At 42.4% G+C, this 25,149-nt stretch overlaps 1 protein-coding gene across 11 annotated transcripts in view; it reads left to right on the forward strand.

The window, feature by feature from the left end:
* Positions 1–25,149, forward strand: part of adgrl2a (adhesion G protein-coupled receptor L2a) — a 90,732-nt gene that overhangs the window by 48,173 nt on the left and 17,410 nt on the right. For 8 of the 11 annotated variants that reach the window (XM_085433320.1, XM_085433321.1, XM_085433322.1 and 5 more), the window contains exons 5-13: positions 6,218–7,018; positions 18,002–18,295; positions 18,850–18,953; positions 19,824–20,009; positions 20,459–20,497; positions 22,343–22,526; positions 23,209–23,331; positions 23,730–23,935; positions 24,586–24,759. In XM_085433320.1, the coding sequence (XP_085289446.1) occupies positions 6,218–7,018; positions 18,002–18,295; positions 18,850–18,953; positions 19,824–20,009; positions 20,459–20,497; positions 22,343–22,526; positions 23,209–23,331; positions 23,730–23,935; positions 24,586–24,759 (2,111 nt within the window). Of the gene's footprint in view, positions 1–338; positions 399–5,081; positions 5,097–6,217; positions 7,019–18,001; positions 18,296–18,849; positions 18,954–19,823; positions 20,010–20,458; positions 20,498–22,342; positions 22,527–23,208; positions 23,332–23,729; positions 23,936–24,585; positions 24,760–25,149 lie in introns of all 11 variants that reach the window. The other 3 variants (XM_085433317.1, XM_085433319.1, XM_085433324.1) reach the window with 2 other exon arrangements.

Below are 25,149 nucleotides of genomic sequence, written 5' to 3' on the forward strand. Positions count from 1 at the left end.
ACCTTCTTTCTTTTTTGGGGGGGTTAGAGAGGCTAGGGGGAGCTCACCTTATAGTCAAGCAACGTATTGATTCTACGTCTTGCTGTGATGCCGCAAACTTTAATAGTAGGATTAACCTCAAGGTGCACTCGTGTCCACCCGCTATTATGATTGTCTTTTGCCTTCACATCTCGCAGAGGAAACAGTCTAGGCTGCTAGTGTGGTGGTGAAAAATAAACTTCTGACCAAGGACTCTCAGCCCTAGAAAAGTCTGTCTAACCAATGAAAATAAAAACAAGTCCTCACTCTAAACAGTTTCAAACATGCATGTCTGTAGCCCCATCTTTTTGCTTCTCAAGGTCCATGCCCAACCAGAATAGGACCAAGAACACAGAATGTATCCTATCGCAACTGCCCTGGTAAGTGTATAGTGTTCTCCCAGTCTGATTCAGTCCACACAAGCCCAGTCCAGCCTTTCCTATTCAACCCCTACTGTAAACAGTGATAGACTTTGATTTATAGGAAAGTTGCCTGTTTTGTTGTTCTCCTGTAACCAATCCTCTGTCTCCTCAGCCCTCAGCAAAAAAATAATATTAATCCATGCATCTCATTTTGTAGAGTCAGACTAATGCAGATTGAATAGATCATATGCCAAATAGAGAGGTTCATGATTAACAACATTTCAGCAGTCCAGAAGCTTAGGAACCCCCGGATTTGCAGACTTGAGTAGATGTTTTTCAAAAGAACACTTGAAATCCCCATTAAGCTGATCAGCAAGGGGACCAAAGACAGTGTCCTCGTTTAGCCCGGTAACTACCACCCCTCAAAATCTCACTGTCCCCAAGAAACACAAGTAGCAGTTACACAACAGAAGACTTAAAATGTTGTTTTTTTTCTCACCAGCTGAATGTATTTAATCCATTCGGTCTATTTTCCAAGTCTTTGCATAATTACACTTCTGTGCAAGCAGCGTGTGCAATGACTTAGCTACATTCCAACCATTTTTCTCCTTTGGCTTTATAATTTGGTTCTTGTCATGAACTGCCCTCATTAGTAGCATTAGCTTCATATTCCAGCCAAGGATGTAAATTTTGTCTTCACCTGGCACTGAGTCACCCTTTGAATTGGCTCCAGTAATTGCTTGAATCAGGCAACATAAAAGCCTCGATGTTTCTTTATTAAGATTGTTCTATGCAAGCAATTTCGAATCGGTGGGAAAAAAAGAGGATGATTCCTTCTCTATTCTTACTTGTAAAACTGCAGAGTCGTGCCAGTTGGCATAAGCAGGCCTCATTGCTAATATTTTCATTTTCATCACCTGTTAGTACAGGTAAACCCCTCAGCTCCGAGTGACAGTGTTGGCCAGAACAGGAAAAATAGGATAAAAAAATACAGCATGAGCATCGAGTCCTCTTTGATGGCTTTGTTTAGCCCCCTCACACCTCCCACTCCTTCCTTTTTCTTGAGTATATTTAATTTAATGCTTCAATTCAACACCAGGATACCTAACTGAGTTGACAGCAGACATGTGTTCACAAAATAATAGAAAGCCAGATTATTAACCGGGGTTATTTAATTACAAGTACTTCTTAAAAAGCAAGAATTCCCTAGAAAAGAAAAGAATGTAGTTTCCTGGGTTAAATGTGGATTCGAATGTGTCTCATGCTTGTTGTAATGTTGCTGTATATAAACTGACTTAATTTCTTCCCTTCCCCTGTGCAATCTGCAGGAAACCTCCTGGGTATCTGACTCACTCTCTTCATCCACTGACCGATTTCTGATCACACTGATTGCTGTTTCTATTTTTACATTTCTACTTACATCATCAGGTCTTCGGTCATGTGTTCTCCCTTTCTTTCCAGATTTCCTTCACCCGCGTCTCTCCGTCTGCTTCTCACCTCTTCTATTTTGTGTGGCTGAGGCAGCTTCTGAGAACTGTTGTTAGTTTGTTTGATTCCTATCCATGTGAGATCTCTTAGTTAGGTGCAGCACACTTGAATTTCTTCTGCAGAATGGAGTGCATTCATTTGTGGATCCTTTTGAATCGCAAGCTTCATAGATTTTTTTTTCTTTTTTGCCACAGAAGCCAAGATCAGACTCAACAGTTTGTGACGGATTCAAATTTTAATGTGAACATGTATACAAAAGGAGTGTTGCAGGCCTCGGATAAAAATGTATGATCACGTTAACGCTTTTTGTGAAAAACAGACAGTCACAAACACATAGGAATGTAGACTGAAGGGCACAAGATCAGAGGTGTGCAGAAATAATCGTTGAATCAGTGAAGTAAAGTACGAGTGCACTTCAAACACTCCGCACATAGATATTACTTTGTTGTTGACGCTTCATAAAAGTTCAAATTAAAAGAAATAAAACTCACTTAAATAAGAGTACCATTTGATAAATACCAGGTTCCTTAAGCCAAAGACACACCTAATTTAAATTTTTGCTGATTTCCACTTCAAGGTTTTCTCATTGTTCTCGCTGAAGTTTTGAGGTCTCATTCTAACTACTTGACACATCAGGACATAATAGTGAGCGCTGAATTTGAAGTTTGATCTTGGAGGATAAATTAAGGTCCAAAACACAATTTAAAAAAACAAAACGACACTGAAACCGTGTGCTCGAACACTATAAGCTGCTCGGTCTCTTGGTCACAGCTCATGATGTGAAGAAGCAGTTAAAATAAAATCTAATTTTCTTTACCTTGAATTTCAGATCAGCCAAATTTAAATCAGGTTTTTGCCTTTTAAGGGCAGAGTGACAGAATTGTTTTGATATCTCACTCACAGTTTTTCTCTCGTTCATGTACAAATACCACTGACTGGATTTCCCTTTCTGTAACACTGTTACCTCTTAAACAGTGTACATTCAACACAAACAGATTACTGCTGTACTGTCTTGAATTGTCCAGTCTGATCTAGGCTTTAGATGTACCTTGCTTATATACTGCTCTCTCTATATATATATATTTTCCATTATTGTATTGTTGCAGTTCAGAATTAGAAGCCACTCACTTGCAATGCATATGGAATTCTTTTTTTTTTTTTAAAGTTTTAGTGAAATGTGAAATGTTTTATCGGCTATTGACATCTCAGTTTAATGGACTGAATAATGCTTATTAGCACAAGTGCATTCAGAGTGCCTTGTTTGAATGCGCTCATGATGGCTAATTTATAGCAGACTCATATGGACACAAAAACATCTATTCAGATTGCGCACGCTCTTATGGAACATAAAATTAAATACATTTTTCCACAGTGAGTGCACGAGAGGTATATTCATGCATTTTGCTCCAACAATTTACAGTGATTACCTGCTCCCTTGGTCTGCAATGAACTTATTTGTGCATGGCTTCATCTTTTTAAAAGTGAAAATAATGATAAAAATGTTACATGGAGACTTTTGCATTGTATTTTTCCCACAAAATTGAAATTGGATCTTTATTATATTAAAACCTGCTTTAATTGAATAACACGATGTAATCAATTACACTGCTCAAAAACCCCCCACTTAAATCACACATAGAAAAGCTTTTTTGATATAAAATGTGTAATTCATAAACCCTTTGCAGGCAAGGTTCAAAATTATACCACCAATCAAAGTTTAAAATTGAAATTAGAGGCTGCTTCAACTGGTGTCATAGTGTGGCTCTGGGTGAGATAGCAGACGGTGACCTGGCAGATCTCCTTCTAGACCTGGATCATTTCATCAGTGACATCCGAGACAGTCTGGGTGCTCCCAGAGGTTCTCAGTTGGATTCAGGTCTGGGGAAATGAAGGCCAGTCAATGGCATCGATGCCTCTGTTCAGGAATTACCTATACACTAGAAGAACCCACAGCAACAGCATAAGGTCTGACAGTGGGTCTGAGGATTTCATCCTGGTACCTAACAGTGATCAGCTGTTTAGCATGTGGAGGTCTGTGCAGCTGTCCAAGGATATGCCTCCCCAGTCCATCACTGACCCACTGCTAAGCACTCATGCTCAGTGCTACTGCAGGCAGCATAACACTGACCAAGGCATCTCCAGATTCTTTCACGTCTGTCACTTGTACTCAGTGTGAAGCTGCTCTCATGGCGTGTCAGCGGAGAACATGCCAATTCTGATGTTCACTGGTGAATGCCAATCAAGCTGCACTGTGCTAAAGGCCACACCAAAGGACGTCAGCCCCTAGTCCCGTCTTCATGGCGTGTGACCGTTTGGTATTCGTATTAATAGCCTACTGGGGTCATTTTGTAGGGCTGGGATTGGGGAGGCCCTGTCCAGTTCTCATAACATACGCTCCTACAGGAACCTGAATGTGCTGCATGGAGCGTCTCGTGATAACAGTGTTGACAAGGACGCTAGCAAAAAGCAAAAGCAGAGAAACGTGGTGCAGGAAGGACATGGAGAGTAATGGTCTGTGGCCACCACCTGCTAAACTGTTGTCATGTCGTTGCCTCTCCGGTGTGCCTGTTGTAGCTTTCATTGCACCAAAGCAGGTGAAATGGATTGCTCCCTAAATTTTACCTTTTTTTGAGCAGTGTATTTGTACAACTTTCCACTTAGAAAAAGGAAATAATCAATCTTGATTGAGTTTTGGTGGTGAGTGGATTTAAGGGAATGAAAAGTCACACTCTAGAAAGTATCGTGTGATCTGTCCAACTGTAAGACAGGGTTTCAGTTTCTTTGAGAGACAAAAATGTGACTTTTACTTTATGCAAATTTTTACCATATTTCTAACTAAAGAGAGATTTTTCTGAAATGGTTAGAGTCGTGGATATAAAACTGAACGTATGTTAATAACAATTTTCTCACTTGCCAATGAAAAAAAAAATCCACCCACCACTTTGCTACAAAACTACTTTGACAATTAGTCATGACGCCAAATGTGACCACACAGTTTTTGGTGCTCTAATCTAACCCTTTTTCTGAGACAGGACTTTGACGTCTGTGTGTCATCTTTCTCACAACTTTCCTGTTTCTAATAGGTGTACCCGTCTTGTTCCATGTCTCATAACGTGTTTCTGCATATGTAATCGTGGCGATGACACTTAATTCATATTAATCTGTTTTTTTCCCTTGCACCCCTTTCATTCTCTCTTCCAACGCTTAAAATAGAAGTGGAGCAAAAAGGTAAATAACAGACACGACCCAAACCCTAGCTCCTTGTTTTGTGGCATCTAGTTGTCAGTTACCTATTTTCCGATGGTGGCCTCTAGAAACCCATTGCAGACGTTATCGTCAGAACCTCCGCACCCCCCAACTGTAACGTTAGCAGCCAGTGTAGTGCTACAAGGGAAGTAAAGCTGGCCATATAAAGACGGTACACAAGCAGCCAAAAGATGTAAATGGGGGAATATTGGCTGCAGTCCATAGGGGCGTCCTCTTCTCATTCTCCCTGGGTGCTTTGCTACTCAGCAGAATCTCATATTGCTTGGCTTCTAAACCCTTTTCCATAGCATGCCATGGTAACAGTGTTTCCTGGCCTTCTTTTCAAGCTTTTGCTATCAACTGTCCCTTTTCTCTTCAAGATCCCTACCCTTCTCACTGTTTTCCCCATTATTCTCACCAGACCACTTGCTGCTCTTTTCTCCGTTGATTCTTATGCCTCCTTTACCTCAGACAACAACCAAAAACACCTCAAGAGACCCTTTCAAAGAAAAGAAACCAAACATTTTTTATTACTTTTCAATTTGAATGATTGTGATATTTGCACCACTTCGTAATGACGAGCCTCTCAGGTATATACCATTAGAATAGGTGGTGTAACTGAGACATCAGAGTATACACATTTTGCAGACTCCGTTGACTCCTGCTCTGACATAACCTCTCCCGTCTGTTGCCAAGTGACTTTAGTTGGCTGCATACTTTTATTTACAGGACCAATTGTTATGTTAAGTTTTGTTTCTGTTATGTTTTCCCCTCATTTGTGTTTTACTCAACAGTTAATGTCTATGAGGCCAGTCTTCTTTTCGTTTCCGACTACTACATATTTAAACATTATGCTTAATAACTTTTCTATTTCTTTGTATTTTTTCTTTCTATGCACAAAACGTCCTCATATTGGCTATAGATGTTAGTTGTGTTTTGGCCACTCGTTGATATGTGTTTGTCCCCACTCTTATTGGACAACCTGTAAAACAAAATGAAGAAATTAGCTATTAAATCGGCTATTTAAGCGTGTGTATATATATGTATATGCTTTTCACATTTTAACCTTTCTGCTTCTCATTCTACTCTTTCTCCATTGCTAGTTTTTCTTTGTCCTGGGACTCTGAAAGCTGTCGGTGAACCTTCCTTTATATTTGAAGCGGAGCAGCAAGCTGGAGCCTGGTGCAAAGACCCACTGCAAGCCGGCGACAAAATCTACTTCATGCCTTGGACTCCGTACCGAACAGACACTCTAATCGAGTACTCCTCCTTGGATGACTTTCAAAATGCCCGTCAAACCATCACCTACAAGCTGCCGCACCGGGTGGATGGGACTGGATTTGTGGTCTACGACGGGGCGGTGTTTTTCAACAAGGAGCGTACCCGAAACATCGTGAAGTTTGACCTGCGGACTCGAATCAAAAGCGGTGAGGCGATCATCAACAACGCCAACTACCACGACACGTCGCCCTACAAGTGGGGAGGAAAAACAGACATTGACCTGGCGGTGGATGAGAACGGGCTGTGGGTGATTTATGCCACAGAGCAGAACAATGGTATGATGGTGATCAGCCAGCTGAACCCCTACACGCTACGATTTGAAGCTACCTGGGAAACGACCTATGACAAGCGCTCAGCCTCCAATGCCTTCATGGTCTGTGGAGTACTCTATGTGGTCCGCTCCACCTACGAAGACAATGAAAGTGAAGTCAGCAAGAGCCTGATTGATTATATTTACAATACCAAACAGAACCGTGGGGAATACGTTGATATCCACTTTCCCAACCAGTACCAGTACATTGCAGCTGTGGATTATAATCCGCGAGATAACCAGCTCTATGTGTGGAATAACTTTTACATCCTGAGGTACAACTTGGAGTTTGGCCTGCCTGATCCGGCACATGGTAAGAAACCGTCGCCCCGATCATTTCTCCTGCAGACAATAGTGTTAAATTGCATTGCTGAGATTGTGATTTTAGTTCCTGTCAAGTGCACTTTTATATTCCTCTGCTATCCCCATCTATGTATCAAGTGTCACAGCTGACTGATTTTTAATTTAGAATCTAATATGTGCTAGATATGTTATGGGAAGCTTTGGAGTGTAGGAAAGCATTGAAGTGAGCGGGGCTCTGTGGTAAACAACACCTCGAAGCCAGTTACCATATCATAAGGGATCAGCATCATGGGGATTTGGGAGGTTTACCATCCGGGCGTTCCCTGAGTCCCTGGTGCTAAGGCTCCAGGGACCCCTGCTAGCATATTCCTTTCTTTTTTTTTTTGAGAGTGAGTAAGACAGGAAGAGAGAGAGATACTCTCACCTCTGGAAACATACATGTCTGGACAGGTGCAAAGTCTGGCCTGGGGCAAGGTTAGATAATTCCCCAGTGATGCTGAAACTTGAAATCTCTGTTGGCCATTAAAAAGTGAAAAAAAGCGAGAGAACCCCCCCCACTTCATTTTACAGTCTCTAGCTGAAGTGTAAGGATTCAAGGTTCTCCTTAAGACAGAAAGAGATGCAGACAAAAAAGAGACGGATCAATCATCCAGGGTCACATCGGCAGCATGTGTTTTTAATTTAGCTGTCAAGAGCTGAGCGGAGACCAGCCAAGGCTTGCAATCGTCCTTACGCTGAGAATATAATAACGGTAATTATCTTAATCCCTCCACACCCAGAATCCTAAGTCCACGTAATGCTCAGCATAGTTAATGATGAGCCACAGAGGTCAAGCAACTTTTTCACAGATTATCCAAGAGCTCAATATTTATTAATGCGTTGGCTCGTCCACTTTGGTATTGATAGGGCACGGCCTAGGGCTGCTAGACTGGGTTCAGCAAGTGGAACAGCATCAGCCTAGGCAATGCAAACCAGGTCTGAGGTAAAATGCACAGGGTTCACTGGCCAAATAAAATTAAAAAATGATCTTTATAACTTGCGTGAAGTTCTTCCACTAAATACTTTATCAATATATCGAGTTTTACCTACAAATTTTGAACAATTGAGGCGTATTCTGCAGTCAGAATCCGTTACCTTATTTTAGTCATGCCTGAACATACATTCACGTACTCATTTGAAGAAATCAAAAATAAGCTGGTTTTGGGCCATTCCCTTAAATTTCCCGACAGTCACTGTAAAAGCGGTCGTGTTATTTTTTTCTCCTAACAAATGAGAATCAATTAGTGCATTATGTGTTTATAACCAGCAAACTGACTATGAAGCAGTCAGCATTGTCTTTCCAGATTAACTGATATGGCTTCCCGTATTAAGCTGTTTATACACACACTGCATGCTCAATCAACTTTTTCATTTGTTAAATGGACACTGATCACCGATAGCAAAATAAGAGGCTTTAAAAGGATCTGCCCTGATATAAGAATACACTCCAGTTGTCTGTGTGTCTTAAATCACACTGTGCTAGCTTGTTTATTCACACAGATACCTCTCAAGCATCAAAAAGAGCCCACTTCACTTCCTGTCTAGTACGTTAAGAAATATACAGTCTCTGACATCCTGCATTTCCTTCTCCTTAGGGTTTCCTTATTCTCTCATCTTTATTTTAATGTCTACAAGGACTCAGTTCTCTCCCCTTGATAAATGAGACATGAGCCTGGCCCTGTTGCTGACTAATGTATGTTGAGTTGCAGTCGATGAGAGCAAGGGAGAATGGTCCAGGATGATCATCAAGATGTCAATAAACTTGTCCTCCCACATGGCTGATGTTGACACATAAATGATGGCAATTTTTTCTGGCTGTCACAGGACGCCCTCTCTTTGATATCTTTATGCTCGTTTCAGTGGCTGCATCACTGGCCACTGAAACAAGCCATCAGAATGCTTTTGTGGTGTTAAAAGTTGAACCTATACGTTTTTAGCAGCAGCGACAAAGAAAAAAGAAGGAAACTAAAAGAACATTCTCATGCACTAAAGCCTAGACTACATGCACACGCACAAAGGTGTGTTTGTGTATGAGTGTAGCAGTAACTGGCCCAAACTTGCAAAATTCTGCTGCTGAATGATGAGTTTGGCCCATTATCAGTCAGACAAACATCCAGTAGTTACTTACCGTGTAACAAGAGGATTTAAGCAGCAAAGTAATAGTTTCTTACTTTTTCTATTTGTTGAATCACCATATGGTGCACAGTGTTTTAGCCCTAAGAATCCAACATGCAAAATAGTTCCACGCTTTCAGTATTTATAGGGCTGTGTTAAACTTTTGACTAATATCTGCAGGTCGTTCTACTTTTAAAGGGAATCTCAGAGAATGAATAGAAGCTGATGGAATTGGTAGGGGCAAGACCAAAACTTTACTTTTACTGCACTTTCTGCTCTATTGCCATTTCTCAATGCACAAACAACTCAGTCACTTGATTTGATCCGTCATGGAACGCTAAGCATCAAAGTGACGCTGAGGCTTTATGCGACAGACATTTGGGTTCTTGTCAAGTCCAATAGCATTGCTCGTGTAGAGACAAGATCATCTCTTGTAGGATTATGTGGGAGTGGATGGGCTCCGATTCAACAATCAGCTCCACTGGAAGTGGACGCTATATGGGTCAGCAAGTCCCTCTCGTGGCTTTGACCAACGTCAATATAATAAAGTGGTTTTGCCAATGCAAAAGGCACATTCCTTTGTTGCATTTTTTAAGTGAGACGATTACATGGATTTGAATGAGGTATTCCCAAAGAGAACTCATTATGCACCCATTTCTGTGGAGAATGTATTCATGCCAAGCTCTGATATGTGGCCTCAAACCACCGCGTAAGCATCTCCAAAGCCTTTTATACCCAAAGTGGGTAAAAACAAGCTGTGACATTTCCAGGATGGGACACAGGTGAGCCTTGGAAATCTTTTATTTTATCCCGCACTGCAAAATACTACTGTATAAAAGCCCCCAGTGCTCCAGTTAACACCCACGCAAATCAAAACCGCCTCTCTAATTGTTCAAATGTCAATACATTTGCATACAGTTTCAATCTTTGCGCTGCACAGTCAAATTACAACATTCGCAAGTAGGGATCGTAAGAAAGAAAATGACCCAATTTGTCTAAAATTATAAGGTACGGCTCACCGACGCGAGTTGCCAATTAGCTTACAAAAGTCTGCATGTGGTCAAAACAATGCCCTGTAGTTGGTGTGTTATGAAAGTGCTTTACAGTGCAAAAATGTTCAGCTGTTAACAGATGCTTGTGACTCATATGCATTAGCATCACCCTAGAGAGCTTACCTCTTATAGTCTGATAAATATACAGCTCTCTAATAAGCACCACTATGATTCATTTCTGTCTTCTGTGGTGCTTACATGGAGGTCAACTTGTGCGTGGCAACATTTAGAGAGAAAACAAGGAAGGGGTGTAAAAAGATGGACACTGTCAACATCATCATTAAGCTTTCGCAGCCATCTAAGCTGCTCCGCTAAAATGTATAGAGCATGGATGTTTATGTGTCCTCGAGTTTGAATTTGTTCTTTATTATTTTTTAAGGTGTTGCGATTGTCGAGTAGCCGGCTTGGATAAGGAGGTGCCACTTCCCAGGCTCAGTAAAAGGGATGCTACTTTTAGCTAGTTACAACATATGCAGTCCTGACAGTTTCGTTTAGTACGACACTGAAAAACATCTCGAAGCAGCCACACCCTTAAAAAATGTATAAATTAGCCACAATGATCAAAACCATCTTTTTTTTATTCTTTGTTTAGCCAGGCTGTGCAGTTTTGAAAATGTGTGTGAGGCTATTTCTGGTCAGGTGGTAAGAACTTTGTGTCTGCTCACTGTGGTGCAGGATCACAGTTCAGGATGGGTTAAAAACATGTTTGCCTTGACAACAATCAAGTGTGGACACAGCGGTGTGGATGGGGAGGGTATCGATGTGGAAAATCACCCTTTCTGTTTTTGTCTTCATGTTTTCTTTTCTGTCCGTTTCAGTCACATGGTTTCTCGCCGTCGTTGTTTCTGTTGCATTCAGTTGTGCTGCTTTACTCTTTCTTTTATTTCTTTATTTCTGAGTTGCAGACACTCATTGTCTTGGTTGGTGCCTGATGCCATCGGACCAAACCCACTCTAACTCTGACAACCAAATCCACATATCTCTCCTAAAGCATGTTTTACCCTTTTCACGTCCGTGAATATACGATAGTCACCTTTGGTCACAGCGATGCCAATTTTGTCATCAGTGAAACCGAAGCTACACGCTGCCATGGCGTGCCTTCAAATTTGTCGTCACAGGCTTGCCTGTGTAGATTTACAAGCACGCGTCGTCCCAGAAGACCGTTTTAATAAGAACAACTACTCATCCATGGTGTCCACAGCTGTCCGTCGGCGCCTCCGCAAGCAAGTGCAATCACGGTGTAACATTAAGCACCGATCACATCAGTGCCTCGTTTCTGCTTTGCCCTCCAGCTGATCCAAACTAGCTATTTTTTTTCTTTTAAGTCCTCCTTCTCTGTGAATGTACACGAGCTGCGACTTAGATCCACATGTTTGCATTTTGCAAGCATGTCGTCACCCATAGGCATCTGTTTGACTTCTCTGCTGAAGTCGGGCTAAAGCCTAAGTCAGACTGCTCAAATAATGCCTAGTGAGAGCAGTGCACACTAAATGAGTGGATTTGAGCAAATCCTTAGCTCTGCCTCATGGAGAACTGCACACACACAACAGGGCAAAGATGGCCATCATAACATGAGCACGCGGCTCACACACTGCTGGCTGTCATTAAGAAGTCATTTCCACTGTTTTTTTTTTTTTAAGGATCAATATTTTCATTATAAAAAAAAAAAAGTAAAATCCAATATTTCCCATCTGTTCGTAGTTGGATTTTCTACTGATAAATTCTTGGTAAGTAACTATTCGCCTCTGTCAAGGTGACTCTAATTCTGACCGCACAAGCCCGGCCAGCCAAGGCTCAACCAAATGAAACATCTCACTGCAGCAAGTCTGTATAAAAATCCCCCCACAGCGAGCTGACCTCTTGGCAGGCCTGCTTCTTGGTCGGAACAGGTAAATTCAGCAAGTTTCATATTTTGTTGAGCGGCTTAAATACGTCCCTAAATCTCATATTTTTCTGCCCAGGTGCATGATATTTCCAATTTTGTCAGCTAAATGTCTCCATTGTTGCTTTTAGAATGCAAAACTCTCTAATATCTGTCCGCCTGCTTCAGCTCTTTATTCCTCCCCCGTATCTTTTTAAACACAATTTAGTTATTCTGTCTACATCATAACACCGCTGTTCTCCTTTTTGGTTATGATATAGGAGTGAATTTAACTAGGCTGATGAAAAAGGGAAATTCCACAATGGGGATTTGGACTATTATTCACAGCGTCTCAGATATTACTTTTGTGGGATAATAACGAACCATCTGGTGGCAATAAAGGCTATTACACATCAGGTTAGGAGGTCACCTGTTTCCTCTGAAATATGATCACGATCTTTGCTGTTACTCCAGCACTGAGCACTGGCCACTGGATAAAGAATACCATTTCAGAGCTTATCCCACAGTCCCGACCTGCTAGTTGGAACTTCACTTGGAATGCAGCCTTACAAGCTGATGTTACGTTAGTATAAACAACATGGCCAAATAATCTCCACTGACAGCACACAAGATGTGGGCAATAGCAAACCCGGGGTTATGATTTAGAATGTCACAAAGAGTTGTTTTACATAAAGGGGAGGAGGGGTGATTATAGTTACACTGAGTCCTATAGCCAAGGGGATCCACAGTCTCTTGTTTGATTACAGTCTGACTGTGAAACAAGGCGTATTAAAAGAATTATTACTCAGACATCACAATGGTCCCCCATCACTCCCTGACACACGCCTTTGAGGAGATTTATTTCACACAGGCGTGATTATTGTGTCTATGGGAGTCTGTGTTTCTCTAATCTGCGGGTTTGCATGGATTTCTGCGTTTTGCAGCTCCCGTGCTCACACATGCACACGCAGCCGCTTGGGTGTGCATCTCCGTGCGCTCGTGCACGTGCATGTGACTGCCCCAAAATAGATACCCTCTCCTGTGCACAGCGTTGCATATCAGTCTGCCTGGCACACTTTGAGTTAACGCTTGAAATTTGAGGCACGTACGGTTCAGAAAGCTGCAAGGAAAAAAAAAAAGAAAACAGGCGGCAGTCTGGCAGCTGCTAAGTCTGTTCTCCATACATTTTGTGTGTGAGAGTGTATATGAATGTGTAAATGTGTATATGTATGTCTCTGCTTCCTTCAAAGTGTGTGTGTGTGTGTGTGTGTTGCCTCCAGTGCTGCTGTGTGAAACAGAAACACTGGAGACAACAGAAAATAACATAATCCAACTATTAGGTTCCCTAAGACATAGATGTGTACTGTACACACCTCACAAGGACATGACTCATGGGAAATTATATGAATTTTCACTCACCTTTCTTAATATTTACTGCTGATACACAAGCAATCATACGCTGTGTTCCCTCCACAGCTACAAACGCGGCGTAGAGTGAAAGATGTGTAATCCAATTTCCTTTGTGTATTATTGTTATTATTGGTAGATATCAAAATGCATCACAAACATATTATAAATCATCACGCTGTTTCGTACTCAAGAACAGCTCCATTTCCATATGAACTTCGATGCAAGGCGGGACCCGGAGACAACGAGCGCCGTGCGCGCTGGAAACAGGGACGCATCAGCAGTATTAGCACAGAGAATTATTTACAGTTTTTCTCACACTTCAGCGCCTTATTTCAATTAGCCTGCGCTCAGTGTCGAGCGGCTCTAAAGCCGATGGGTTGTTCGTTGGTCCCCTTCCCAAAAGCCTATCACGGGTCGCTATTGATGGCAGAAACAGGCCTGGATCTGTTTTGTGGTTTCATGGGCTCGTTAACTTTTTCCCCTTTCATGGGCGTGTGATTACCACAAGCCTTTCACTGTAGCACAAAAAGGTTGTTTTTTTCCCTCTCTCAAAAATGGTACAGTAGGTACAAGCGGTACAGTAAATCTCTTAAGCAGCTTCACTTCCCATCATGTGATTATTCCATGACAAAGCAGGGGATAGAGGAGGTGATAAGTGACATCCAATAATTATTTTAGCTTTTAATGTGGCAAATTAGCTGAAACGAATGCTAAACCACTTTCCCTTCCCTCACAAGATAAACAGCACCTGATAATGTGTATGAAACATTACCCTGATGAACAACCATGCGGTGCCTACTGAAAGTGAAGCCATTAAACATAATATAAAAGACACACACGCTGTCGGTTTTCATTTGTCACCTCGCCGTGAATACCGAGTCCTGGTAAAGTCTCATCTGGCCTGTGTGTGTGTGTGTGTGTGTGTGTGTGTGTGTGTGTGTGTGTGTTGCATCCATGCATATGCTTTGCACTGGCTCAAAACTTGACATGCTCCTCTCCTCGATTTCCCATCTTATTGTCTGTCATCAATCCGAGGCCTGTAACCCCTGTGGTAATAACCGAACCACCGAGATACATTCAAGTGCAACAATGTGTGGGTGTTGAATCTCACAAAGAGGTTATGAATAAGTCTGCCCTGACTAGTGGCAGTGCTTTGGAGAATATCACTCTGTGCGCTCCCACTGTATGACAGCTAATTGAAGCTTCCCCTTGGGCTGAGTGCAGCACAGACATAATAATCAAGGATCCTGTCCTGGATTCGATATATAGCCCGAACGTGGGATTTGCTTCTTTTGTCATAATCAAAGGAACGTCGCACAGGGAAAGTTCAGGAGTGTCAAGGCATGTGTTGCCACAATGGAAAACAGAACTATTTGCTTAATGTTATGAATCTGAAAAGGTCTGGAAAGGCCTGCTGCAGCACCGCCAACAGATCGATAGCCATCCCTCACTCGGCTCTGCTTGCTCTGCTTATAAAAACCATCCACTTAGACATCTCTGTGAAGAAGTGACTACCTGAGAAGAGTGTCCATTTTAATGCCTTTGGGTTAATTCCTCCTAGCGTTCATTGGATTAAATTAAACCAGTCTATGGCATAACGGTAATGAGATTATTGTGTTTCTGGTAGGATTACGGGATGACAAGCTACGTACACGGGAGCAGCAGTGGTCAGAGGGGCTGCATTGTTTATGCACGGATCTCTGTGGGAAGTGTAGCCTACATCCACATTAGCCTCGTTTTCACACTGGAAAGCGGATTAGTTTGCATCATAAACATGACATGAAACCTCCAAACTGGATTAATTGAGCCATTTTAAATAATGCGTTTTCTTCCCAGTACTGCTCATTAACGAAGCTCTGATGGCGTCCAATCAGAGCAGCAAGAGTTTTATTGGGGTTTTTTTCGTAGCTAACTGATTCTTTGGTTTTTTTCAATCCACCCTGCAGCCCTTTCTGTAAGCCACAGGGTCGTCCCTCTCAAACGGAAACCCCTCAGTTCAAGCTCTATATCAACAAGAGTCCAACATTAATTATATTCCCAGCTTTGCTGTTGACAGCAGGCACCCACCATCAGAGAATAAAAAGATTGCGGTCGTTTTAACTAGCGCGTAAACCCCAACATCACAGCAATTTTTTTTTGCTTTTGCATGTAGTCCTGTTGAATGAGAGTATAGACAAGATACAGTTGTTAGTTGACATGCAAAAGGAATGTGCTTGGATTACAGCAGATGCCTCTTTGATTTATTGGCTGTAGTGGTGAGCCCTTTATCTTGAATCACGCTGCCGAACAGCAATTTATTTTCATTTCATTTCTGTCTGGATCCTAAACCTCCCACCCACAGAGACTGGGATTTTTAGCCTTATCATCTTTCATACTTTGGAAATGAGAAACCCATAAAGGGGCCCCACAGTTTCTTGGGAGCCTTGTGGAAGTTTGCCAAGCAACTCTGACCCAGACATTTATGAAGAAACAACGATAATCATTTTAACACTGCGTTGACACACATTCGTTTCCTTTAGACCGAGCCGCAGCATTGATTGCCACAGCTTGTAAAGTCAACCAGGAATCTGCAAAGCTTGCTTTCACGTCTCTGATTCTTCTCAGTGAGTCTTAAAAAAGAGAAAGAAAGAAAAAAAGGGGCTATAGCAATAAAAGGATATTGGTGCAGAATAGAGACAAACATTTCTCCCAGCCAGCTAAATGCTGGTGCTGAAAGGACACTAAGCACAGGTTGTCTCTCAACTGCTGTGACAGGCTGTGCAGCCAAGAATTTCACTGTGTTGAGTAAAAGGATACAGGTAGGGGAGAAGGGACAAGAGAAGGGGGGATGCTGAGGTGAAGCCAGCCGACCAGCCAGCCAAATCTGCCTTCAGCTCAGTGTCAAAACAGCCAGTCAGCTGTGTACACCTTCATGTCACCTGCTTGTGCGTGTGTGTGTGTTTGTGTGTATGCCGTCCTATAGCCTCCCTCAACAGGAGGGAGCACAGAGAGTCATCTCCTCTGGTCAATAGAGCCTAATTCTCCACAGGTGGCAGCCAGCCTCAAAGACGATTCCCTTCAGCTCCACTGTGCTGAAGCTTCTGATCCACACGATGGGGCCTTTGGTGATGGAAGAATTGGTGTGTGTGTGTGTGTGTGTGTGTGTGAGGGTTGAGTCAGATAAGAGGCGATAGATATGGAACCAGGGGTTCACCAGAACGCCGAAAATGTCTTCTTATTGACCCCACTCTTATTGAATTTTCCCATCGTCGCCCTCTGTTTCTCCGCTTCTCTTGCCTCACCCCTTCCACCTCAGATTATCTCCTCGTTCTCACTTTCTGCCTCGTCTCTACCTTCACCTGTTATTTCACAAGGTGTTGCAGCACCGACAGCAACTGTGCTCAACCCCGGCAGTGTAACAGCACCTCTTCGCATTTTCTGCATGCTCTATAGGCAGCCTAATGGAGGAAATCAAAGTACTCAAATGCGATTAGATCGCATAACGTTCAGAGCTCCTTTTGATTGATTCGGCTTTTTTCTGTTAAATTCAACCAACAAATATGTTTTTTTCCGAGGTGGTTGTTCTGCTTTCTTTTTGCACTTGCAGATTTATATCAAATAGTCAGTGTTTATCAACATTTCATCTATAAAGCTCCCTTATGTTCAACTTTTATGAAATGTAATTACAGCGTTACTCTCACTCCTCCGGTGTATCACATGAAAAATGTCTTCATAGTTTTTCCTTAGTGGCTCATGTTAAATGTAAGGACTGCACTATTTTTCTCCTTTCCTGGGACTGAAACATATTGTTTTTGCCCGGGGCATTGGAAGAGTTACTGCACACCTGTTTTATCAGAGTATGAGTTGTAGGGAGAAACAACTGTAAAATGAATGTTCTGGCACCATGGCTGCACATACAGGTTCCGTGTTGCTCTAGTGAAATTTAATCAGCCATGCCACAAAATCTTCCAGGCAAGAATGATTGCCAGGCAGGAGGATGTTACTGTAATTATTGTCTTGTTCGCTTCAGACTGAGTGCCTTGGATAAGCCATAGTCAACGGGAAAGCAAATACGCTTGTTGCACAAAGCACTTAGTGGCAATTTACACAACAGGGTACTTGGATGTATAAGCATTACAGCGTCGAACGTGTTGAGGAAAAAAATGGGAATGTTGCTTACAGGGGGCGCCGTTAAGGTTTAGTTGTACATGAAGACTTCTGCCCACCAGAAGGTCAAGCTTTGAAAAGCTGCCAGGTTGAATATTCTTAGCAAATCCTCGGTATTATGTGTTTTGCACAACAGGGGTGCCACACTAATGAGCTGACCTCACACAGCAACCGCAGGTCAACTTACCATTTGGTTATTATTTTTATTCACAGCACTGCATCGTGTTTTCGGAGGCTGAGAAACACTAAATGTATCCCAGTGAGATCCAGACTCGTCGTGTTCTCCCCCAACCCCATCCAACCCAGCGCAGATCACACAGCGGCGCTCCACCCAAATATTGACTTCTGTTTTTTCTCTCCCGTTGCACAGCACCGCCGTTTTCAGAAGTCACCACGACTCCGCCTACAAAAACGACAACCACCACAACAACAACCACGGTGCACTGGGGTGTGGACAACAATACCACCACAACAGGGTACAAGGAGCGCAGCAGGGGAACGCCCAGGCCACGTCCTGTAATCCCACAGACTCCTTCCCCTCCGCCCCTGGAGTCTTTCCCTTTACCTGAACGCTTCTGCAAGACAATTGAGAAAAGAGACATAATGTGGCCTCAGACCCAGAGGGGCATGCTTGTTGAGCGACCTTGTCCCAAGGGAACACGAGGTAAACAGGGCCGTCTTTCCTTCTCTCTCTCTCATCTCAGGGCCGACTGCTCGCTGCGTTCAATATGACCCGACAGCTCTCGAGAGAACATCCCCGTGTTTGTTAGATATTCCTTTTTTCTCTAATTATAAAAGATTTAACTTAAAGGAATCAGCAGTGGCTGTTAGCGTAAGCAGTCTCTGACTGACTGAGGCTCAGCTGTTTGTGTGTTCCTCATTTGATTGTATATGAACTCGTGTCACTTTGTAGCAATAACAGGCTAACAAAATTAGTTTTCTGTACATTGTCTCGATAGACAAAGTGGGGAAAACTAAGAAGAAACATCTGCTCATGCTTATGTTGTCATGTGCACAAAAATGTTTTGGATTCATATATGTTCTACATATAAATACTCAATTTGCATGATTGTGTTGCTTGTGTGCAATTTCTTCCTTTGATCTCTGTTTCTGCCTTTGTTGTTCAGCGAGCAGCCTCATAAAAAATATGTATTTGATTTGAGTTGATTCAACTTGACTGTTCTCTTCTTGTTTGTTTTCTTGGTTTTTTTCTGTCAGGCACAGCATCTTATTTATGTGTCCTTTCCACCGGGGACTGGCACCCAAAGGGCCCTGATCTCAGCAACTGCACCTCCCACTGGGTCAACCAAGTAGCCCAGAAGGTTTGTATGAGCTCTGCCTCGCTGTTTTCCATCTAAGTGTTTTTCTTAAAATAAGGAGTAGACAAAAATAATGTGTTCCTGTAAAGGACGTCAATTGCAAAAGTAAACTATTCACTGGAAAAAAAATATAAACATGGAAGCAAATCTGGGTCAGAATCACTCGAAAGCAGGATGACAAAAAGGGCTGATGTGTCCTATATTTTTGGTTTTATAGAAGACGACTACAAAAAAAGAAAAAAGTGAAATATCGGAGTTAAAACGATCCAAATTTTGTGTTAACAAAATAAAATGACACAAACTGCATTATACAGAGGGACAGTAGGAAAGGCACCATGAAGCTGCAGTGTGTATAATTGTGTATTTACATTTTAGTGATTTTGATTTTACATTTTGGTTAGTGGTGTAGTGGTTAACACCTTCACCCAGTTTGAAACTGGGAGGTCAGAAGCTGGCCCATAAATAGGACGGTTGTATTAGGAAGAGCATCCGACATGTAATCTGTTCCAAATCCACCACGTGGACTCGTTTGCTTTGGCACCCGACTCGGAAATAAGGGACAAAAGTACCTGACATTGTGCCCTTTGATTAAAAGCCTTTTACCTTCTGTATAATCTGCACCATAGTCTTATTTTGCAAACCACTCTTTGTAGACTTGTTTTTTTCTTTTGCCTTAGCACACAATAAAAAAAGAAAAAACTGCCACTATAGCAGCTTCTGCTGTGTGAAGAAAACATTAAACCCTCTTTTCATAACCAATATTTCAAGGACTCATTCAAGTGTGATTTTTATGTTAGAAACAGAGCCGCAAAGAGCCCTCCAAGTCTGTCTTTTCGTATTCTCATTCGCATTACTCACTCTCTCCCCATGCAGATCCGCAGCGGTGAAAACGCGGCTAACTTGGCCAATGAATTAGCCAAGCACACCAAAGGACCCATCTTTGCCGGGGACGTCAGCTCCTCAGTGCGCCTGATGGAGCAGCTGGTGGACATCCTGGATGCGCAGCTGCAGGAGCTCAGACCCAGCGAGAAGGATTCTGCAGGACGGAGCTTCAACAAGGTAACCAGATCCTCCACATATTAGCAGGGTATTAAAAAATATTACCTCAAGTTTCTCCCCAGTTCCCGCTTACTGAATGACTCTGCATAACTTACATCGCTTTTATGCTTTACTGATAACTTAATACTTCTTTAATACAATAGCTGCGTTTTATTAGATTTTTTTCACCAGATTACGTCAGCAGTCTGCTTTTCTGTGCTTTTCACTTCAAGTTCAGCCGAGCTGGGAAACAAACAGAAAAGCAGTTCTGATTTTTGAGCAGATGTGTATTCAGTGTCATGAGTGTGATCCACCGGTGCCATTTGAGACTGGTCGTTTTATCAGTTGGTTTTTCCATCCAGCGCTCACCCCTTTATTATTTCTACCAATTCTTTACTCGAGCTCGTGAACTTGTGCAAATTACATGTCTCTATTTTGTATCTGTTCTTTTCCTTCTCAAACAAAAAAAGCTCCAAAAGCGAGAAAGGACATGCAGGGCATACATGAAGGTACTGAAGCAAAGCTTCTGCCCACTCTGCTTGCAGCTGCTGTCCCCTCTATTCCTGTACTACCGTACTGTATATGCCCTAGCCCAAGTTCAGCAGCATGCACCCTCTCCACTGTCGTGTACACCCTCCTCCCTGTGCTTCCTGCTTTTTTGAGTAATTGCTTCACACAAAAACACAGTTGTATTCAAAGTGCTTCCTAAGTCAAAGAGAAGTCATCTCCAGTTACTTAGGTGGCTTCTTTTTGTAACTGTGTACGTGTCTTCTGTTTTTTTCTCTCCTGTATGCATTGACAGCTATGGTGTATTTTGTTGTTTCTTCCGTTTGTCCCTGTTATTATTTTCTGTGTTTACTCAAGACTGCACGCCTACATGAATAACAGCACAACTCAAGCAGACATCCTCTTCTTACATCCCCCTCATTATTCATTTGATGAAGGATTTGCTGCTTTGTAGTGATGTATCAAAACTCTTTCTACGGATCGTTTCCTGACCATTCACAGCCTGCAAAGGGAAAATCCACAAGGGCGCAGGTTTGAGGTCATTAAATGAATGCGTTTCATAAATTAAAGGTACAAATCTATAGCTCGAGCTGGTTAATAGGGTTAGTGCAGGTCAAACGCTTTTTTTTTTCTTTCCCTTTCTTCCCCAAATGCTTTCACAGCGTTGGGTTCGCACATCAAAGTATTTTGGCTGTATATATATCCCCCCACCATCAGGGACATCAGTGTCCTCCACCTGCCACCAAAGTCACCCCCCTCAATCCATCTCTCCTTCGGGAGGGTGTTAAAATGGATCAAGCTAATTAGCCAGTCAACGGCCGTGCACTCGTAAAAGAGGCAGGGAAACTGGAAAAAAGCAAAAAGCACATACGTAGTCATATCGCCGCCGCCGCGTCGCATCATCGTTTCGCTTTTTAAAGTCAAAACATTTCGATTTGACTTCCGAGAGGTTATGTCGATGTAAATTACAGCAGCATGAGAGAGGATCAGGGACAGGGATTGTTGAGTCATCAGTATCTGACATCTGACGCAACTTCACATTAGCCCCCCCCCCCCCCCCCCCCCCCCCCCCCCACCCTCTCCTCCAGCCGTCGCCAGCATTGATTACCTGATTAGACGCATTGATTTTATTATTTCCTGAAGAAAACCCTGCATCATTTATGCCCAATTTATCCTCCGTGTTTCCTGAGCTTTTAGATGGCAAAAAAGATGTAAGGGAAAAAAAAACAAGGTTTGCATTCACGGGACAAACAACAGTTTAGCAAACTGCACACTTTTGGTTGACTTTTCGAGTGCCTTTGCAGGGCGGCTTAATTACTTGTTCTACAGTAAAGTGTTTGCAGAAAAGGAAAGTTGCTGCCCACTGAACTTTCCAATTAGAGAGCTTTAATTGAGATCAGCCACGGAGACTTTGGCTTTCACCAGGCCGTCTCTTAATATCCTGTTATCAGACAGACGTGATAGGCTCAGTGCACTGTGACCCAGAGCATCGACGCAACATCCTTGGAAAAGAGGCCGAGCATCGCTGAAGCGCCTCGTCTCCTCCGCTCTTTTAGCAGTTCTTCCTTCATTAACATCACATTAAAAACATTTTTTATTGTTTTTATTTTGAAATGTGTTGCAAATATATGTTTACATTACATATACACCTGAGAAACAGACGTCCTTTCAGCTTCCTCACTTTTGTCCATTTCACTCCTAACGACGTGACACTCCAGCACAGCGTTTCACTAACTCACATCAGCGTCTGCATGTCACAGCTCATCCACAGAAAATGTCACTTGTTTCCAGACACTCAAGAACCTTTGTTTTCTGTGGATTTGTTTCGGTTATCTGCTTTAATACAGGCCATCGTGGACACGGTGGATAACCTTCTGCGACCAGAGGCGCTCAAATCCTGGCAGGACATGAACAGCACCGAGCAAACTCACGCAGCCACCATGTTACTGGATACTTTGGAGGAAGGGGCCTTCGTCCTCGCCGACAACCTCATGGAACCGGCTATTGTCAAAGTCCCAGCAGATAATATAAGTGAGTAAAGCCGAGTTTGCGGTAAGCAAATGACAAGCGTCCGTGATTGATGTGCGCCTCGGCTAATTTGATTACGCTCAGTTCATTGAAAGAGTAACTCCTGTGATAGCAACACAAGGCCGCCTCATAAAAAAGGACTTTGTTTTCATAATAAGGGTTTAAACCTCGGGGGAAGTGAAAAACAAGGCGTATTAGGTTTAACAAGTCGCTTACTGACAAAGTGATGAATATCAGACAATTAAATAGACTGGATTCTCTGATTGCGCACGCTTACTTTATAAATGTGTGCGTCTAGACCTTGTAACTCTATACACTAATGTGAACATTAGCCTGCTGTGCAGGCAGAAAAAAAGGACATTGTTTATCCAAAGCTCCTCTTCCTTCGCTCATTTTCTTCAGCTGATAGACCGAACGAGAGAGTCCTTTGGTTTCTCTCAGCACCGTTTTATTCATATTAGTGGGAGCACCACTGGGATGAAACGATCACTGTGTGAGTGACGCTTTTATTGCGTGGCGCACTGTCACTAACATTTAGAAATGTTTAAACAGCTCGTGTAGAAATGTCAGGAAGAAATCGTCTTCCCTTCTGCTTTTTTTCTTTTTTGTCTCTTCTGAATTGACCGATTTTCGTTTTTTTTGTTGTCGTTCTCTAACTCATCCCCTGCCTCTCTGCTCTTGGCAGTCCTGGAAGTGTATGTTCTCAGCACGGATGGCCAGGTCCAGGATTTCAAATTTCCACAGATCGGCAAAAGCGGCATCTCAATCCAGCTCTCAGCCAATACTGTTAAGCTCAACAGTCGGAATGGTGAGTTAAAAAAGCAACGATAGCGAGAGGAGCTCGGTCAAAGTTAACTCTGGTAACTCAGAGACAAACAAAAGTGATTCTTTAGCGTAGGAGAAACTGTGAAATGGATTCATTTTCAAGAGACTGAGTGCAGTTTATCTCAAAAACTCCAAAGCTCTGCGATTTTAAACCTACAAATAAGGCCATTTGTAGCAAATATATCTCACTTCTCTCATCCATGCAGATAATTGCTTGAATAATTTAAATTCAGCTACATTGAAAAAGATGCAGTCAGTTTTAGAGCTTTCTCGTCCTCTAGTCTTCTGCATATTTTGTCTTCACTTCTTTTAGGCCCCTGTTGTTTTAATTGCGTCGCTCTTTCCCTAATCTGGTGTTTCTTTAAATCTTTCGCTCCGCAGGAGTTGCCAAACTGGTTTTCATGCTCTACAAAAACCTGAGCCAGTTCCTCAGCACAGAAAACGCCACCATCAAGATGGACAATGACGCCTACGCCCGCAACGTCTCGGTAGCCGTCAACTCGGACATCATCGCCGCCTCAATCAACAAAGAGTCTAGCCGCGTGTTCATTAATGACCCCGTGATTTTTACCCTGGAGCACATTGATGTAAGTCCGCCTGTAGGAACAAATGGACGGGCCATATTAAAAACACCAGGAGGGAAGATCTAGAGTAGACGGAGATGTGCAATTTGAATTGTAAATGTCTGGCTAGGTCAGTTGGCAGTTTATTTAAGTCATTGAACATCAAATTAAAGGAGTCTTTAGAACCTAAGTGAATTCTTAATGAAAACTAATTCTTTAATCAACATTGGGATATAAATGATACCCATTTTCTTTTATAGTGAGGGAAATTAACTCCTAGATTAGCCCTACAATCTAGGATGAAATTACTGGAGCACCAATTATCTTTCGTCTTTTAAAGTTGTCACTAGAGTTCCCAGAGGGCCGCGCGTGACTCCATTCTTTATCAGAGAAATTGTGCAATTCCAAAGACATGCCGTCAAACAATTATGCTTCTCTGTTATTAAGGCCTCGTATACGCGACCATGCTTCGGTTGATTTGGCAAGCATGTGCCAAATGAGATACAACATATGAATTGCTTCATAAGAGCTGTGAAGTGAAAAATCCTCATCCATATCAGTGCAGAAAAATACTTTCTGTGAGTGGGGGGTAAATGGCCTCTGTGTTCTACATGTGCTTCAATTTCAGGAAGTCAATTATTTGGACACTTAACCATATCTCTTGTTATCTGCAGATGGAGCACTACTTCAACTCCAATTGCTCCTTCTGGAATTACTCTGAGAGAAGCATGATGGGCTACTGGTCCACCCAAGGCTGCAAACTCCTGGACTCCAATAAAACACACACCACCTGCTCATGCAGCCATCTCACCAACTTTGCCATCCTCATGGCACACCGTGAAACCTCGGTATGTCCAGTCTTCTTTCGTGCCCACCCGTAGCATTGGAGGATTTTTGATTAAATCAAGATCAGACCCTTAACATTTTAGTTTCTAGGCTTGAATATTAAAGCAGCTAAAGATTGCAGCTGTCACGGTGCGGTTTAATGAGTCGATCTGTGCGTACTGGGTTGTTTTGAGTGCATCTTCTCCAACACGTAATGCTAATTTTACACCCAGAAGCAAACGATAATGAAATAACCACAATTATTGAAAGAGAAAGATTTTTTTAATCAATATCATCACCATGGGCGCCCGCAGATATGTCATGGGATAGGGATGTAGTCCCAAAATATGAAATTGGTTACTCTGTGTCCTTTTGTTGCTCCTGATTTATCTCATTATGCTGGAATGTAAATG

Source organism: Copadichromis virginalis, linkage group LG15 (assembly GCF_057382275.1).
Source record: "Copadichromis virginalis isolate Kocher_CV1m ecotype Utaka linkage group LG15, C_Virginalis_male_GT1.1, whole genome shotgun sequence".
Lineage (NCBI taxonomy): Eukaryota > Metazoa > Chordata > Actinopteri > Cichliformes > Cichlidae > Copadichromis > Copadichromis virginalis.